At 39.4% G+C, this 20,419-nt stretch overlaps 1 protein-coding gene across 1 annotated transcript; it reads right to left on the bottom strand.

Annotated features, from left to right (window-relative positions):
• Nucleotides 1-480: 480 nt before the first annotated feature.
• On the bottom strand, nt 481-19,007 carry LOC142101989 (class I histocompatibility antigen, Non-RT1.A alpha-1 chain-like). Its single transcript, XM_075186490.1, has 7 exons — nt 18,757-19,007; nt 16,147-16,416; nt 13,834-14,121; nt 12,441-12,713; nt 10,591-10,706; nt 5,758-5,850; nt 481-1,510 (listed from the first exon to the last, which is right to left on the bottom strand). The coding sequence occupies exons 1-7, from the start codon at nt 18,863-18,865 to the stop codon at nt 1,487-1,489; spliced, it is 1,173 nt and encodes a 390-aa protein (XP_075042591.1). The 5' UTR covers nt 18,866-19,007; the 3' UTR covers nt 481-1,486.
• Between the last annotated feature and the right edge of the window lie 1,412 nt (nt 19,008-20,419).

A 20,419-nucleotide genomic window follows, 5' to 3' on the forward strand; every position in this document is an offset into this window, starting at 1 on the left:
GTCTCCTATTGTAATCAGTGGTCGAAGTGGATATTTAGAAGTGGTGGCATGGAAATTGTAATGGGAATGGAATTTGATCATTTTACAATGAAGGCAGTAGGAGAAGTGGCGGTATGGCGTACCCCCGAATACACCCTCACCTCTACCACTGGTTGTAGTTCTAAGATGAAGCTGGAGTAAAAATGTAATATTGATGGTAGTGGTGATTGTCTATATTTGTTCATTTGTTTGTTTTTTTTCAAACCTGGTCCATCGCTTCCGGAATCTTTAAAGTGTTCCTGTCACATTCAAATAATAGAAGCAACCATTGTTGTGGGAATAACACATATTCACAGCAATGCATTCTATCAAGTCAATAGTAACTTGTGGCTGGATTGCAGCATGAAGCCTCATGTATCAGTGGTGCCACCGGTTACTGGTGTTATATAAATAAATGATAATAATAATAGTAATAAAGAAAGAGGCTGCAGAATCACAATGTAAGTTTTAAATTACATTTTATTAAAACTATATGAAACTACAAAGGGAGAACGTCAAACATCACCATGACAAATATATATATAATATATATGGAATATGACAATATATACTATAGTGACTTTCAAACAACAATGTTAACTTTCAGACTAGCCCAAATCAATCCTAAACGTTCTCTGTGTGAAAGAACCACCTGAATCTCATCCGATATACAGTATATTGAGAAAATAAAGGATAACGCGTCAGATCCATTTTGGTCTGTGTGCTTTTGTCTTTTTTCTTCCTGAGAAAATCACTCATGCCTAAATATGATAAACACCTGGGCTTAGATTTACTAAAGCTTCTAAAAAGTAAATGTGGAGGTGTTGCCTATAGCAACCAATCCGATTTTAGCTATCATTTATCTAGTGCAATATAGAAAACACTAGCTACAATCTGATTGGTTGCTATGGGCAACACCTCCACTTTTACTTTTTAGAATCTTTAGTTAATCTACCACCTGGAGTTATTGGAACCTTAAGGGAGTAGAACAAGTGGAAGGAAGTAACTGGAAAGAAAGTGTATCTGCAGAAGAGCCTTCAAACCAAGCATCTGGAGGTGGGTATATTTATGGGAGGGGAAGGGTATATATGTTTCTCTGCTCTTCTACATAAAGAGCATTTAGGAATGATTTGGAATATGTCAATATCAAATTAACATTGTTGTTTGAAAGTTATTATCCTATACAGTATTTACAAATACTTTACAAGGTGACACATAGATCTAGCTCCACTGACATATTCCGTCATTTTGTTTAGTTTGTTGTCTAAATATAATCATTAAATGAACTGTGTTTCTTCAACATGAGGAAAATACAAATAAACTTTTATAAGTTCAACTTAATTGACACAAACCATCCACATCATAAGGTCAAGGGCTGGAATCATTACTGATGGGGCATCTGGAACTTTAAGATGTAAAGATGATTCAACGAACGACCGCTACGAAGTCAGGCAGAAGTTGTTTCTGCTCAAATTTCAATGTTCAACTGGGTCTGCAAATGGGAGAGAGTGAAATAAATAAATGAAGCTCAGACACTGTAAAATTGGACAAATGCGTTATGAAAGCAACATAGCGACACAGATGGAAGATAAAGGTGAAGTTACGTAAAAAATGATTTTGAGATTCACTGCAAAAAGACAACTTCTTGAAATGTCCCCTATTGCAATAATTACATATAAAAAAAAACTTTGTTGTCATGTTTTCACAAAGAGGAAATGCAGAAAAACTGGTGGGCAGATAAGATATCTATCCCTCTGTATCCATTCTCAGGAATAATAAGTTAATGGTAATAAGTCAGATGTGATGACACTTTATCCTCCGTAACACGTCACATGGGGCTGTGTCAACTGCTACTTATAGTTAATAAACAATAACTTGAAACAACTAAAAGTTTAAATGATTTGTCTTGTCGACGGATCCAGACTAAATTGATAATTTCCTTTTAAGTTCCATATTCGTAGTAACTCAAAATTTGGCTAAATTTCTATTACTTTTCTACAGCTATAAGTACGATATTCTAGTTGTACCATTGTTTAGTGAAGTGACACTGAAGTGATTATATATATATATATATATATATATATATATATATATATATATATATATATACAGTGCTCTAGTTGTTTGATCTTTGTTTTTATGCCTTTCTTACTTGGTGGTAATATTCTTTTACACTGTGGTTTCATCTTTCTTACTTTTTGGTTCACTTACACAAGTTAGTATGTTTTTTATACACCAGATTTGTGCACGGCTATTTTTTGGATTTAGTGATGTATATAGGTTTGCTATAACAGATAGCAACAAACCTTTATATAGATAGTTTACGCTAATTATTCAAATGTTTTGTATTATCTTTCCTGTGATTATAACTGAATATCTAATGACATATTAATATCTACTGTATGTAATATATTGCACTTTAATGCTACAAGGTATTTTTTACTTGTCTAATTTGTTGCAATTCTTAGTGATCTATTATATACTAATTACTGCTTGTATATATTGCATCAGTTTTGTCTTTATAGGTTTCTCTGGTATTCTGTTAGCTCAGTTAGCTCATCAGCTGTAGCCAATTTGCTCAGCTGGTGATTGCCTGATTGGTTCACTCCCACTGTATAGGGTATATAAGGGTGTTTGGTTCACTGTGGTGTTAGTCTTGATAAAGGGCTGTGTGGAGCATGAAACATTGACCAATTTTTAATGGAATAAATACTTTTATAATCTGGAAAAGTCCTGTGAATGTCTCCTAATTATACTATTTTTTACATTCATGTTATTGGAGTTCCTGCACCCAGGCTGGAGAAATATCTACAAATGTGAGTGCCTTTCCTGTTATGTGTTATAAATATAATATATATATATATATATTACAATTTATAAGATATTCTATAGTTGCAGCAAAGTAAAAGAAAAATAAAGTCTAGCTGCTTGCCAAGTTCTGTTGTAGTAAATAAAGGGCTGTATGTGAGGGCTCAGACTACTATATTTTCACAAATCAATTGATACAGGTCTGCTGAAATCTCCAGCATAAAAGTAGATAGTCACTGTTCTAACCTATCATGGGAAAAATTTTGGCCATGGTCAAACTGTTGGTTGCCTAGTAACTTTTTAAAGATAATGTGCACACATGACGGGAATTAAAAAATACGGCAACTTTTTCAGACGCGCCTCATCAGACCCAATAAACATATTTACACTTAGTTTCTCACTATACAATTTAGAAAAGAATATAAAATATATGCAAGAAAAAAAAACTTATACAAGCATTAACACAAAAAAAAAGGCTTAAAAAAAACAATAAAAGCAATGGTGGTTGTTAGTTGTCTTCCAGTCTTTACTGAGAGAGAGCAGAACATATTCCTTCTTCCTTCTCCTGATTATTTTTGTTCCAGATGCCACATGGGCTGTTTACTGACCAATAAAATACACTGGGTATGGCAAAAGTAATCCTCAAAAAAAAATGTACATAAAGTGGAAGACTAATAAATGTTATACTAGTAGGCACTAATCATGGTCTACTATATACTGATCTTCAGAAATAGAATACATTTAAAACATATGTTTCAACTTGTGGAATGAGGAATATTATTGGCTCCAGTAACTGCTACAGGACCTTGTCAGAGTAATGGAGGAGATTCTGATTGGACGGGTGCAATGGTCATCCACTGAATGACACCTTCACTACACACCTCACCTGAAAGTTAGAAGTTTTTCCCCCTAAACACATGTATTAGGTTTTTAAAGAATATACCATAAATGATGGTAGAACCGTAGAAAAAAACAATAACATAAAAAATAATGTACAAAATAAACAGTAAATAAATGAAATGTAAGCTATGTACAGATGTTAGACTGAGATACTAATAGTAGAGTATTTACAAAATATAATATAATATGCAAAGAAACTACCAGCGTAATGTAACATCAGAAGGAGATACAGTAATTAACTACAAGTTGTGGCGAGTGTGTATTTAGGGGGGCAAATTAGCGTATGTAACTAAAAGATCAAAATGTAAAGTTGGGATATATAAAGTAAAGGTTGCACTAATGTCCGTCCTTCTCACACGATACCATACCTGACAACTGTGCTGTTACATACATCTAAGAAACATTTCCACATATCTCACAGGATACTGCACAAACTTTAATACATGCACTCATTATGTCCCGCATTGACTATTGCAACACCATCCTTACTGGTCTTCCAAGATTCAGACTCTCATCCCTACAATCTATTTTGAATGCAGCATCTAGACTGATTTTCCTCACACATCATTCTTCTACTGCTGCTACACTCTGTCAGTCTCTACATCGGCTGTCTGTATGTTACTGAATCCAATATAAAATATGTCTACAAACACCAACAAGCCTGCAACAATAAACATCGCCTGACTTGACTGAAAATATCTCCCAACTTAGCCTCTCTGCTCTGCCCAAGATCTGTGTCTCTCATCCGCACTCATTACCTGCTCCCATTCCCGGTTACAAGACTTTTTTGGGCTGCACCCAATAATGGAATGCCCTTCCTCATACAACAGGACTTTCCCCTTGCCTCCAAAGTTTCAAGTTCTCTATGTACATTCATCTCTTAGCCAAGCTTACCAAATCCTTGAACCACTTTCATAACCTCCCTATCCTGCTCTACCCAATTATGACCACACTATATAGTTCCCCCAAGGTTACATTTATTATCCTTCTATACTCAAAAACCCTCTGACCCCTGACTGGATCGTATAGCCCCACTAATCACTTTTCCCATTGCTGTCTACTTCCCTACACATTGTAAGCTTGTGAGCATCGCTCTCTTACCTCTATATCTGTCTGTAATATCCAGTCTAGTTTTATTACTGTTTAATTACTCTGTCAGCATTAGTAAATAGCTACTGTGAATGCTGGTGCTATATAAATGTATTATTATTATTTATTATTATTATTATTATTATTATTATTAACTGTCAACAATTTCCAATACTGACAGATGACAATTGGGTGTAAATCAGACCTTCCAATAGTGGTAAATAAAATATTGGGACACATTAGGCAATGCCTTTTATTCACACAATGTCTAGTTCTATTGAGGCCAGAGTAACCAAGAAAAATAGATCTATAATGGAGAATGCTAACATAGCTATGTATCTTATTTGTACAGTGCACCCACACTTAATGTATGAGCAGGGATCAGCCAGGGATTGAGATTTCTAATAACCTAGTAGTTTAAATGCATGTGAAAATGGTTACTCACACACACACGTCTATTTATTGAAAGGCAAAAACACCCCATTGTCTCAGGCAATAGCTTCCCCATGCAAAGCCTATTTGGCAAGGATCAGAGACAAGGATAGGGAAGCCTATTTGGCAAGGATCGGAGACAAGGATAGGGAAGCCTATTTGGCAAGGATCGGAGACAAGGATAGGGAAGCCTATTTGGCAAGGATCAGAGACAAGGATCGGGAAGCCTATTTGGCAAGGATCGGAGACAAAGATCGGGAAGCCTATTTGGCAAGAACCAGAGACAAGGATCGGGAAGCCTATTTGGCAAGGATCGGAGACAAGGATAGGGAAGCTTATTTTACAATGATTGCGGTGGTACAATTACCTCAGGATGACGATGATAGAAAAAAAGGTTTCTCGGCACCCTAGGCAAAGTTTTAACCTACCATCATTCCCCCTGGACATCCTAATAACCACTACCCAGTCCCTCAGACAAGGCTTTTATAAAATAAGAATAATAACTCTTACCTCCTCCTGGCTGTCTGGCTGCAGTCCAGAAGTACTGCTGTCTGATGCAGATGGTCCCGGCTCCACTGCTGCCCTGGAGCAAACGCAGAATTTCTAGAGGAAGGGAGTTACCAAATGTTACATTTCAGAACAAAGCAAAAATAATAAGTTCACTACAGATACTTTTTTGTGATAATTTCTTTAAGTCGTTGTTTATGTATTATGCCTGTGTTTAAAGGCACTGGGGAAAGCCTGTATACCTGTACAACACATAAAGTGTGCTTATATTCTTCTAATGTAATTTGTTTTACAGTCCATATATTTGCCCCCGGAAGCTCAAGCTTATCCCCAATTGTGTATATCATAACTAACCTCATATATGCCAGACAATGGCATTGGCACCAGACCAGACATTGGTACAAGACAGTGGCACCAGACCAGAGAGTGGCAGTAGCAGCAAGTGGGGGCACTCTGGTGTGGGCGGCTGAAGTGGCACTGGTTCCAGAATCACTCTGGAGGAGCTCAGCATCAGCAAAGTGCCAGAAGTAGGCAAGTGCCAGCAGACTGGCAGCATCAGTGGCTGTAGTGAACAAGTAGCTGAAGTGGCAGACTGACAGCTGAGGCAGAGGGGGAGCACATAATCTCAGAAGAACTCCAGGTAAGTGTGATAATGATAATTGGAAGGGGAACATGTCTAAGAAGGCAGTCAGTGTTCATGTTCAGTTATTCACCCACAGAGACTGGGGTGGTGATGGTGGCTATGGCTAACCTGAGCACCCCAGGGTTAAAGTGCCTGCTGGGGATCTGAGGTCTGGGGCATGAACGTGGACTACAAAAAAAAGACAGGTCAGCTCTCATATATAATTGTCTATGTGCCCCTCTACCCCTTCAACAGCGTTAAGAACGTAAACTCAGTGGCGCACGTAGGGGGGGTTTCTGAGTCTCTAGAAACCCCCCCCCCTGCGCTAACTAATTGGCCACCGTCCTATACAGCAGCCGCAGCGCTGTCAAAGAAGCGTCCGCGGCGGTGCTGTATTGTATACAGCACCGCCGCAGATGCTTCTTAGACAGTGCCGCGGCTGCTGTATAGGACAGCGCTGGCGAAACGGAGCTGCTGCGCATGCGCAGCAGCTCTCTCTCGTGTGTTTTTTTTTTTTTTTTTTTTAGGTCGGCGGGGAGAAACCCCGCCCCCCCCCGACAATCCTCCCTGTGCCCCTGAAACTATCTGTATTATACTGAGCTTCATAAAAAAATCATAGGGTATGTGTATGTCTATCTAGCACTTGTACTGGACAGCTGTGTGTATATTAATGAAAATGTGTATTACTGCCAAAAACTGTGGCAGATTGGCAGTGGCAGACCGGCAGTGGCAGATTGGCAGTAGCAGACTTGTAGTGGTAGATTAGCAGTGGCAGACCGAAAGTGGCAGACCGGTAGTGGCAGATTGGCAGTGGCAGACCGGTAGTGGCAGATTGGCAGTGGCAGACCGGTAGTGGCAGATTGGCAATGGCAGACCGGTAGTGGCAGATTGGCAATGGCAGACCGGTAGTGGCAGATTGGCAATGGCAGATTGGCAGTGGCAGAACAGTAGCGGCAGACCTGTAGTTGGTCACAAAACACCATGGATATTGTTATGGATGGGAAATACATTCTGCCAGAAGATAAAATAATCAAAACAGTGAGGAATAAAATCCCCCCCCCCCCCCCAGAGCAACAAAAGTGTTCTAAAAAAAAGAAAATCTGTTTTTCTGAAACACACAAAGAGCAAAGTACATAAGAAACATGTGGGAAGTTTGGCCAGGTGTTAATCTACTCGATTATACATATTTCTGCAAGCGAGATTGGGACAGACCACAGAGAATGTTCTTGGAAGCCAAAATGTGTAGTTTTCTGGTGAAACAGGCATTTGGTGAAATTAGAGGCTTTTTTAAAGTTCCTTAAGAGTATATCAAAGAAAGAGGGCATAGGAAATGTAAAGCTACGAAAACAGAAGTCAACAAACGTTAATGGTATAGCATTGCAAAGTATTGCAATGACATTCTGCATGACTCTCTGAAAGATCAGGTATATACTGATGTGACAGATGAGACAACTGTTATTTTTAATGTAAAACATCTTGCAGTTTGTGTTCTATTTTGCAAAGATAATCTCCACTGTGTTAGATCCTTTCGAAATTGCTGACTCATGTGCAAAAACTTTTGTCAATGAAGAACAGTTTCTTCATAGTGCCTGCGTTATCTAGTGAAAACTTAATTGGCTTCTGCAGTGGCACAACAAATCCCATGATGGGTAACGTGACAGCGTTGCAACTTACATAATGGAAATTCCGATGCAATGTAAGTTACATTACATTGGAATTTCCATTATTATCAAATGTGCATGTCACATGATTCCTCTCACCACTTCCATGCCTGTAATTGGAGGATTTAACTAAGTTTATATATAGTCATTTCAGCAGGAGTGTTAAACGTCAACAGATGTACCATGAATTTCAAGTTTTTCTTGCTGCACCTGCCCATATGATGCTAATAAGTGGTCTGATTTGGCAGCTTTCACTTCAAGAATGTGTGGACCGAGTACTGGAATAGTGGAAAGCATTTTACTGATCTTGTGTCTGAAGATCTTACCCATATAATAGAACAGATCCTGAAAGCATTGCCATGCCCTATTAGTCGTGTACTTTTTGAGTTTGTGTCTTATGCTCTTGAATTGATCAATGCATAGAAATTGATGTTTCAAGGCAGATCAACCATTGTATCACAGGACTTAAAAAAAAAAAAAAAAAAAAAAAAAAAAGCAGAATGTATGATTAAAAATACATCTTTGTGGGAGTTAGGTGTTTTAAAATATAATTATCATAACAATTTAGTGTTAGAGGCATCTAGATAGGTATGTGTTTTTGGTTTTGGATTTGGATCTGTTTTTTTTTTTTTTTGTTTTTTTTTAATTGCTAAAAATGCTGAAATCTGTTAGGAACCCCTCCAGCCGGCACAACACAAGCCGGAATCTACTCTGCCAGTCAGGTGTTCACTGGAGCCCCTGATGGTGGGGACAGACTGGGCTGCAGACTGACAGAGGGTCGTGAAGTGTGTACCGGCTGGGGAGAACCCAGGCAAGCGGAGTAAGGTCCACGCAGAGGTCAAGGGCCGGCAGCAGACAGCGGTATCAGTAAACAAGCTGAGGTCAGGGGTCACAGGCGGATAGCAGAAACGATAAACAGGCCAGGGATCAGGGTCACAGGATACACAAGCGAAGTCAGTTCAAAGCCAAAGGTCATACACGGTAAATCAGACGTGGTTTCAGAAGACTAGAGCAGGAACACGCAGGTCAGCAGACTGGAACACAGAAGCTATAACCGGCAATGAGGCAGCAGACCTCATTGCCCTAAATACCCAGCTGGCCCAATCCGAACTAACATACACCCCTGCAGACTAATGAGCAGTCTAGCACCAGACCAATCAGGGCTAGTCCCTGATTGATACATACAGATGCAGGCTAATGCCTGTGACATCCAGGCCCCTTAAGTAGCCCACAGGCTGTGTTCTTTTTTGCGCCTGCGCCCGGCTTCTAACACCGCCAGGATGTAGCGCTATGTGACAGGCGTCCGGCCGTTGCCTTGGCGACGGCCGGGTAGGAAAGGAAGTGACGTCCCGGTCGTCATGGTGACGGCCGGGACGCTGGGGCAGGCAGGAAGCGAGCCGCGGCGGCTGTGAGTACCGCCGCAGCTCGTGACAAAATCACATAATTTGCCTTTTTTTTGTTCCTACATTATTATTAATCTCAATAACATTCATTTCCAGTCATTTCCAGTCAATTTTTGTCAAGTGACAATAACCCTGCTACCCCTCCTGTTTCTGTATCGGCAATGGCACTGAGCAATTGCACTGGAGACTGGAGAGTGACAAAGAACACTGCTACCCTTGTTTCTTTGTGAGCAATGGCACTGAACAATTTCACTTTAGAATGGAGAGTGGCAAAAACACTGCTACCCCTGTTTCTGTGCGAGCAATGGCGCTGAATCTCCTGGGGAGGGGAGTACTTATGGAATCGAAAACCCGCGAGGTCCGACGACGCAATGATGACGTTTTACCTCGATTAAGATCCGAGAAAATGGGAAAGTACAGGGACGGCTCGGTACTCGGATTGGTGATGTTTGGGGGGGTTTGGTTTTCGGAAAACCGAGCCTGAGAATATCTAGTTATGACCCGTCCTTAACCACTACAGCTTGCTGCTGGAGTATTCAAGTCTGATATACTTCCTATGAATTGGAATATACCTTGCGTTTTAAAGGCCGAACTTCTGTTTTTTCGGCAACAGCATATGGAACACACGCGTTCCACTGTGAATAAATAGTATCTCAAGAATTCCAGTCCTTGCATCTATGAATGAATGTAGGTCAGGCACTGTATGTGCGATCTTTCTACCCAACGCGTTTCACCAAAATGGCTTCATCAGGCATAAAGATTCCCTCATATCTTCTTTGTCTAAATAATATCCATCTTTCTGCCATCCCTTTGAGGCTTGTCTCAGCCCCTTAATCCGCCTTGACCAATAAAAATAGTTTTCCTTCAATACATATGTTCTATACGTGTAATAGATACGATTAATTAGGGGTAAATGTTAAGTATTCTGTATCATCAACTTATTGAACAATGTTATAAAGCAATGTTATATATATCAGACAAGGATCAGACAAACATATCTTGAATATTTACAGATATGTATAAATATGTCAAAGTATTATAAATCCGAAAAGTGGGCAAAATTTCACTAACCTAATAAACAAAACATTAAATCCCATTAATTATTTTACCCCAACTACAAACACCCAGTGACTGCAAACTCTGTACTCACCTGTTCTATTATGTACATCACCACCACCAGACATATGATGAATAGTATAATGAATACAAAAGCACCAATTGCACAAAAATGATTTCTGCTTGTTTTGGATTCTTTTATGAGCTTGTCTATGGTAAAAAAAGAAAATAAATTAGACAGGTGCAATATTAGGGCTCGTACACGCAGGCGTTAATTGTAAATGTTTAATGCACATTAGTAAAACCTGTTAAAAAACTTTTGATACTTACAGATCATAATGGAAGGGACAAATAATAATGGAAGGGACTGTACTTGTACATACACACTTTCTGACGTTCATCAATTCTGGCATTGCCTGCAGCGCCCAGACACATCAGCGCTTGGTACAATATAATGTAATTCCAGGGGCGCACTCAGTAAGCACATTGTACATGTACACTATGCTGCAGGGAAGCTCTGAGAACACACTTCTAATGCGCTATCAAAACCTTTGAAAAAGGGCAAGGTTTTGTCGACATTTTTCAGTGCCTCTGTGAACAAGCCCTAAAAGTAGTATACTTAATACAAACCACAGTTTAAATGAAAAAAAACATGTACAGAGGACTCTTCTCTATCTGCAAGCCTAATTATATACCTCACATAAGCCCGGTAAAATTTCCTAGACTATTACTTTACCACTACAGACCTTTCCCATTAACGGGGACCTGACACTTTACAGAAAAATAAATCTTTATAAAGTGCCTTTTCTTCTATGTTGGTATGAATTTTTTTTAGTTTTTTCTATTTTACCAATACCTGGGTGCACAGTGTATGCAAATGCCCTGACTCGGCTTGAGAGTGTGAAGTTGTGACATAGAGAAGAGGCTGCCTGAAACCAACCATAATGTGGTTTGTTGCCTGAGTAACAAACCATTTCAGGACATTTGCGTACAGCTTGCGCCTTAGGGGAAGAGTTCTCTGAGGAACGGCATGACCTCTTATTGATCTCCTGCTTGCAAGCAGCATAGGGTACTGCTAATTTCCATATCTGGTACAGAATTATGCTTAATAATAAAAGTTTAACTGAAATAGCGCTACTCACATTGGGAGCACCAAGTAATTCAAGTGTAAGTTCTGTAGCGGTAAAATATTGGGTGTGTAAGCTGTTTCTGCAGTTTGCAGTATTAGGGGTGCGACTAGTTTGAGGTCCACTTAACATATATTATTATTATTATTATTATTATTACCATTTATTTATATAGTGCCACTAATTCCGCAGCGCTGTACAGAGAACTCACTCACATCAGTCCCTGCCCCATTGGAGCTTACAGTCTGAATTCCCTAACACACACACAGACTAGCAGCCAATTAACTTACCAGTATGTTTTTGGAGTGTGGGAGGAAACCGGAGCACCCGGAGGAAACCCACCCAAACACAGGGAGAACATACAAACTCCTCACAGATAAGGCCATGGTCAGGAATTTAACTCATGACCCCAGTGCTGTGAGGCAGAAGTGCTAACCACTGAGCCACTGTGCTGCCCAACATATAACAGCCATGTTATATTTTCTTATATTTATGTAATTCTTTCAGTAGGTTGATATAGCCCCTTTCCTTCTCAACCCCAGTTGTTGCCTAATCCTGAAGTATTCTTCAGTTAGGCTGGATGTAAATTCTACCATGACCTCATCAGGGAGCAGGTCAAAATAAAAAGGCCACATCATAATGTAAATAACATTGTATTTTGTGCAACCAAAGGAAGACTGCGATTCTAAAATTAGGGTCTCTTCAAATACAATTTTTTGTAAAGTTTACTGATAGGGAGTAATCACTCATCAGTATATTGGTGTCACTCCAAATTACATGTTAGCCACAGACATGGAACTGCATAGCTGGTACTCGCCCCATTTCTCAATGATGGTCTTCTCCAGGCTGCTGTGATCCACATGACAGGAGTAACTGTCCTCCTCCCCAGTTGGCACTTTTACGATGACTCTGGTTTGATAGGTTCCGTCAGGATTGGGGAGGATCTGATTGTCCTCATCTGAGTAAACCTTATCTGTCTCATTCCTCTTCCACTTCACCTCAACAGCTTGGGGGTAAAAGCCATACACCCAACATTGCAGCTTTGTGAACAAATGTGACTGGTGACCTGAGACGTTCACCTGTGGAGGAACTGACAAATACATGACAAATATTAAAGGAAAAACATTATTTATTTCCCCCCCTTCCATATAGTAAACTAGTCGCAGCCACACCAAACTCTCACATAATTTACGTAATGTGCACCACCAACTTTTGAATTATAAAGGTATCAAGACCTGTCATTTTCAAAAGTGCAAAAATACAAATGCATAATGTCTTTAATGAAGTCTACCGCTTTGTCCACTTACTGTAGAGATAGATTGATTTTTACATTATGCATATGGTCATTGTCCGCGGGAAAACATGGATGCACCTACTTTTCTGGGAATGCTGGAAATATACATGTTGTAAATTGTAAAAAGCTTACTTCAAAGTCCTGTCTATTATCACTTTAATCATTTAGACTTTTTGATTTATCTCTTAAATTACTTATTGCTCCAGTCTCACTTATGTACTAAATTAATCATGAGATTGGGGGCAGATCAGGATTGTCTTTATTACATGTGTCACATTTATCTATTTAAATATTTTTGCTACATGGTTGTGTGTATATCAGAGCTCTCAACTGCTGGTTCTAGCGGATTCATTGATAAATAATGCCCATAGACTGTGAAATGCTTCCACATGATCAAATTGTTCTTATAGGGGTTGTGCCCCTATATGTGATCCTCCTCCCACTTGGCTACGAAGAGGTTTGCATAACTATGTGCCAATTTGGTCCCCATCGCCGTTCCATTTTCCTCATTATAGCATTGCCCTCCAAACCAAGAATAGTAATGTATAAGTATAAACTTTAAGCTGTTGATAAGGAAGGAAATTTGTAAAGTTGGTCAATTAGACATATTCAGCTTTGTAAGTTTCTTATTCTTTGATATTTTGTGTATCAAGGGAGTGGTGCTTTGTTAAGTTGATCCTGTGATGAAATGTGACCTATGAATACTGTACTAATTTGCACTAATTTAAATGAGTAACTCTAGAATTATATACAAAACTATTGTCATTGTAAGGTTTATACACTAAATTATGGGCTTTTTTCTTTGGCACAGTAGCTATCAGTGGTGGTTTAGATGTACAAATACATACAATACATGGGCACTGGTGTCAAATGCAGAATAATAACTAAGGGAAAATATTTTACATTGTTCTCTTACCTGTCATCAAACGTTTTTTCACCCACACACAGTCCAAGTAATTCTTCAACCACACAATACACTCGTGTTCCATGTATGACTTTTGCCTCTCAGCCCTAGACCGCCTTTCATTCCAGTCTTGTGTTATAGTCTCTGCTGCAGATATTAGTGGAACAAATTTAAGAATATATGTATCAAGTACGATAAATCCTTCCCCATTCGCTGCAAACTCTTCATATCCACTAATGGTGTTACCTCCAGATAACTCACACCAAAATTGTACCTGAAAAACGTGTGTATCCCTGTGACCTGCAAGACATAGAACAGAATTATTGTACTTTGAAAGCAATATAGAAATACACAACAGGTAATTTATACAGCAAATGTAATAATGGTACATATACTAAAATGCACATAATCTTCAGTGATGCCAGCCACAAATAAGCAGAGTGTTTTTCTTTTTCCATCTTCATCTTATGGTAGGTTGTAGCTAGTTCACTGTCCTACTGGGCACTATTACCTAAGCCCCACACTGGCCACCTAGGGATAGGAAATACCTCCCCAATCAACCAGGGGTGGGGGGGGGGGGGTGGCTTTAGGCTACGGTCTGTTGGAACACTTGGGCCATCTTCATCACATCCAACTTAGTGACTTGACAACACAAAGCTATCCTTAGTCTTGCAGAATTGTATTATCATGAAGGTAACAACAAGGCATATGGAGTATAATTCAGGCTGATAGTGAAGCCTAAAGACGGTCTGTTCGTTCCATCTTTCCACACTTGAAACTAGCAAGTCCTTCTGTATTTGCACAATTCAAATAATATTGAAGCTCACTCAAAATACAAAGTCAGCCTCCTGTTTGTAGGTCTTCTTACAGGTCCTCAATGCAACTCTCCCCACATTACCAGTGGGACGGTCACGAGACGTCTTCTCTGGGCCTTAAATTGCATCATGTTAGGCTAGGTTAGGGTTCCAAAACTGTAGGTTGGAGGTATTTCTTTATATCTTTTTATTTTTTTTACCACCCATCCATTTCCAATGACTTCATAAGTCCAAGAATATTAAAAGACATCATCGTGTCCCTAAATTCCTCACTGCTGAAGGCATAAAATGTGGTCTGACAATGACTGCATCTGACCACCCTAACTGTGCCCTATAGGATACAGTCATTGGAGTGCTAACTGGCCAGATGTTCTGTGTCATACAGAGACATGACTGCTTAGCGCTCAGATTGAGTATAAGTCTAGAACTGTAAAACACGGAGAATCAATGGATCAGAAGAGACTTCAGATATCAGTGAAATTCAGTAACGGAGAACAAGACTCTTTCCCACAGTCACGTCGCTTCATCTGCCCGGCAGTGTCCCATTCGTACAGCAGATTAGGCCAGAATTACCGTTGATCCAGCTGCCCACCAGGGTTAGTGAACAACCCCACTTAGCAGATGGACAAGAGAGGAAACGGCAGATGGAAAATTCCAAAGGAGCAGTGGATTCCATTATACTGCAAAACAGTTAATAACAGCTACAAATTTCCCTGTCTGACAGATTTTGCTGCAGCACAATTTCATTTTTTTTAAATGACCCTTTGTGCTCCGGGAATAACACAAAATAAATTCCAACATATTTAATATATTGAGCATAAGACATATACACACACATTGCAGTTGCACTGGGGCCCTGAGTGTGAAAGGGACCAGCCTTCAAAATGGAAATTCCGGAGAATAAGTCAGACAACTTTTAAGATTCTTTGTCAATAAAACACAATGATGTTACTGCTGAATCACCATTACATTCTGAATATCAGCACTGCCCCCCCCCTCCTCCTCCCTGTCTCACTGAGCATCCAAGGATCAAGTTGCAGGAGGCTGTAGAGTTATGGAGGGGAGCTGCACTTCTACTATTACTGGAATTTCTGTGTGACTGGGGGTCAGGTGTAAAAGTATGGCTCTTGATGCTGTAATACCACACTGTAACAGAACTCTGTTCTTACAGTTCTGTTTTCCAGCTGATGTGCTGGAAATCGGCTGCGATAATAAAAACTAATTTTCACCCTCCTCCATACACTTTAGAGTTAATTATAAAATTGTCTCCATACGTTCATACTATCCAGCGCTGGCTGTGATATAAAGTAGCAGAAAGGGCATAGGAATCCCTACTCTCCTCTGTCAATAACCCAGGATGGTCCATGCCTAGGACACATAACTGCCCCATGCTGCCAGCAGGCAAATGCAGATGTGTAATTATTAGTATTTATCATCTATGAATATGTAACAATACTGTACATCACCACTATATGTCACAAAATGAACAGTATCATTTGTTTATTTTTACCTTTAGTTTGGTTGAAAAGTTTTAGTCTTTTTATATCATTTATGATCTTCTGGTGCCTGAACTCATAATGCTTAGCAATCGTAGTTTGATTCACCCAGTGCTGAGGGTCCATGGATTCCTCCAGACAGGAGCTCACAGGCTCCACTTTCCGTGTGTCACTGGTGTATCTCACAACTTGCACGTCATCCACGTATCCACCGACGTGATAAGAAGGTTGTCCGGGACCAGTAGATAAGGTTGTGGTGAAATAATAGTGAAGACTGTGACTCTCTGTGTAAGAGAAGAAACTTTGTGTTAGAGCAAAGGACCAAACTAATATTATGTACCATTCCTTTCTGGTATAACATTACTTTCTCTGCTCTGTTTTGTATCCCCAAACACCATAAATTTGATGAGAACTCAAACTAGGTATGAATAGGCTCTAAGGGGCGTATTCAATTGTTAGCGGTAACGCCGATAAACGAGCGCTCAAAAAATATTAGTTTATACGGTAATATTGCGCGCGAAAAGCGCTAATATGGTAGTTTACTCGCGAAATTTCAGCTCGCCGCTCCCAATTCCGCGAGTAATTACCGTATTAACGCTAACAAACGAGCGCTCAAAAAATCTTAGCGTTAATACGGTAATTACTCGCGGAATTGGGAGCGGCGAGCTGAAATTTCGCGAGTAAACTACCGTATTAGCCCTTTTCGCGCGCAATATTACCGTATAAACTGTAATATTTTTTGAGCGCTCGTTTATCAGCGTTACCGCTAACAATTGAATACGCCCAGGATTATTTATTCACCACAAAATATTCGGATGTGTAGTGTGGTTATGTCTATTTGTCTACAGTGCTCAACCAAATTCCGCCTTTGGGAACCGCTCCATAAGAGCCTGCTTGTTTACACTTTATTGGTATCTTAAGCAAATCATGAGTGCGGGGACATTGGGTATGTCTATTACATGTGTCATAATCATACATATGAATATTTTATTACACTGGTACAATTGCCACTATTTATTTATTTTCCAATATAAAGTATGTTTGCAGGAAGCAAAAGGTTTCCTATTAAACGTATAGGCAGATGGTTAATCTCCAGCATGTCCAAACGTGCAAAAGTCAGGTCATTTTGAGGGACTGAAAAAGCTCTCTTGCCGCCCCCAACCTAAACCAGAGACGTAACCCTAAACACACTCTTGGCAAGCAGCTACGGTGTGCTGAATACACTATTTTAGGACTGAATCCAGACCCAAATCCTATTAAAAACTTAGTTGCCCATTTATTTTTTATTTTATCTTTTATTTCTTCAAAAAAGGACACATAAACGTACTGCATAAAATAGCATATAATACCCAACAATAAACCATCGTTGGGTATTATATATTATTTTGAAGTTCTGAATGGCAAGGTAGCTAAAACAGAAGTTTTTCAGCTATTTAACCTATCAGAAGCAGGTTTTAAAAGAAATTTTTTTTCTTTCGGGTTCTGACCGAACCAGTTTTTGACTATAATAATTGTGACAGTGTGGTGCCCTAAACTGCTGCAAATTTGTGACTTTGTATATGTTTGCTTTACAACAGAGTCATTACCATATATCAGCCAATGGTTGTTTGTTGATACAATGACCTCCAAGGAAATGACACAGTAAATACAGTTAGTTTATTTATTTACAGTATATCAACCTCACAAGGACCATTTTCAAGATATGTGAGAAAGTTATCTGTTCAAAACGTTCATATACTGTCAATATACTGTCAATAAATCCACTTTATTCACATAATTGTTTATTATTTATTGGGGATGGGAGTGAGTGTGAGTGTGAGTGTGTATGTGGGGGAGGGGCAGGTTTTCTTTTCTAAAATGTTGACTATATATGCAAAATTTTATATAAGGGTCAGAGCATAATGGGTGGTGGATCTGCTCCTACCATCACTCCAGGGCCTAATGATTACAGATGGGGGTCCTGACTCCTGACAGCAAAGATAACTATTGTTCCATTAAGTAACACAGTGTATAAGACAGTAGAAAGAAAAATCCCCACTGACAGAAGACACATGATAGGATCATTCATAAATAGTATAATTATCACCTCTGTATACAACTATACCAATAGTAAATTAATTATTATTCACCCCAACTAGTAATTTATAGACTAGTGTTGTTGACTACTGATATACATATGAGTCACAAATACCAAGAAATATGTGTTTGCTTTATACCAGACTCATTACCATATATCAGCCAGTGATTGTTTTTTGCATACATAGAGCAATAAATTATTAGTTTAATTCATCCAAGTATAGATATTTGCATAAATGTAATTAGCCAGATAGGAAAGACCTCCAAAGATATAACGCAGTTACTTGAATAATGTTTATTTCTTTATTTAAAGTATCCTAACCTCACAAGGACCTTTTTCAAGGCATGTGGGAATCTGGATAATGTCGACACATATTTGTTCTTGCAGCCGATAGTGAAGCAGCTGAGTTCAAAAACTTTGTATAGTACGACCCAATATCACTTAATCCTTCAGAAACATTTGTTATTTGCACACAACAGATAAACTAGGTTTACCAGGAATACTTTATACAAGAGCCAACTTACAAAAGAGTGACTTAAACACTTACCTATGTTGAGGGTTGATGCATTGATGGTTGATAAAAGCAGAAAATTAGCAAGGAAGGTCTGTAGGTTCTTTATTAAATTCAGTGTAAGCAACATTCTTCCGTTCTTCATGTTTCACAGTCTTGTTAGTTTCACTATAAACAGTAGGGAGGGGGCTCAAGTCACTCTTCATAACTTTCGTTTTCCTATAAGTAAGTGGTTTCAATGCACAGCAAATGATAAGGAAATCCCCTTAGCTGTAAAATATTTCAAAGTAAAGAGTTGGGGGAAATATATTTGCAGCACCAGAGTTCACATACTGATTGGCTGTGGAAGTATACTTAGAAACATAGAAACATATGAATTGCTTGGCCCATCTAATCTGCCCATTTTTTAACCTATGGTAACCTCAAACCCTCTTTGATCCTTTGTTCTTTGTAAGGATATTCTTATGTCTATCCCAAGCATGTTTAAACTGCTCTACTGTATTAGCCTCTACCACCTCTGATGGGAGGCTATTCCACTTATCCACTACCCTATATGTGAAGTGATTTTTTCCATAGATTACCTCTGAACCTACTCTCCCCCCCCAGTGTCAGTGCATGTCCTTGTGTTCTAATACTTCTCTTCCTTTGTAGAATGATTACCTCCTGTACATTGTTATCACCCTTGATATATTTGAAAGTTTCTATCATGCCCCCCTTTCCCTTCTTTGCTCCAAACTATACATATTATACATATACCATACTATATTATACTATACTATACATATTATACATATATATACTATATAATATACTATACATATTATACATATACCATACTATATTATACTATACTATACATATTAACATCTTTTAGTCTTTCCGGGTAAGTTTTGTGCTGTGGGCCATAACTAATGCCCTATATCAGTGGATCCCAAAATTTTTCAGTTCAAGGCACCCTGAGGATCTCCATCATTTTTTCAAGGCACCCCTAAGCCAAAAAAATTATCAAGTAGTCCCCCGCCTCGCTTACCACTGGCCGTGGCCGAGACACCCCTGTGAGATCGCCAAGGCACCCCAGGGAGCCTAGGCTCACAGTTTGGGAACCACTGCCCTATATAATACCCCACGTCCACTCTCGCTCCCTCCTCCCCCCTGGGGGTTTCCCTGTCTTCCGCGCCCTCCTTCTTGGGCCCCGTCGTTTGCGGATCCTCCCTTCCCCGCCCTCTCTAGCTGTGCATTGAGCGTACTGAGTTACTGTGCTTACTGTTTACTGTACTGTGCTGTCTCCCATTGTATTGTAATTTGTTTGTCTCTGCACGGCGCTACGGACACCTTGTGGCGCCTTATAAATAAAAATTAATAATAATAATAATAATATTCATAGATCTTGTTCTGGAGCTATTGGAGAGCGGAGATGTTCTGCAAAAATATATTATTATGTATCTGTTAAGAGGTTGTTGGAGCGCTGCAATAATCTGCAGATCTCTAAGGGCATTAGTAAAATGACAAATGAGGAAATATTAGATTCTAGGTTGCCGATTCATTCCTGTGCCGCGGAGTGCCTCCAAACCGGTTATGATGGCATTCCGCGGTGATGCAGCATTGTAACTTTTTCTTCACGCCCCATAGAGGTGCAAATGAAAATCCGTGATGCTGGTGTACCGTAGTACCCGGACATTGCGGTGATTTCTTGCTGCTC

The sequence above is a fragment of the Mixophyes fleayi genome, chromosome 9, assembly GCF_038048845.1.
Source record: "Mixophyes fleayi isolate aMixFle1 chromosome 9, aMixFle1.hap1, whole genome shotgun sequence".
Classification (NCBI taxonomy): domain Eukaryota; kingdom Metazoa; phylum Chordata; class Amphibia; order Anura; family Limnodynastidae; genus Mixophyes; species Mixophyes fleayi.

Coding starts and splice junctions, on each gene's coding strand:
- LOC142101989 (XM_075186490.1), bottom strand. CDS start 18,865: ATGAAGAACGGAAGAATGTTGCTTACACTGAATTTAATAAAGAACCTA. Junction 16,417..18,756: donor TGCATCAACCCTCAACATAG/GTAAGTGTTTAA, acceptor TCTCTTACACAG/AGAGTCACAGTCTTCACTAT. Junction 14,122..16,146: donor ACTTTTCAACCAAACTAAAG/GTAAAAATAAAC, acceptor TATGTCTTGCAG/GTCACAGGGATACACACGTT.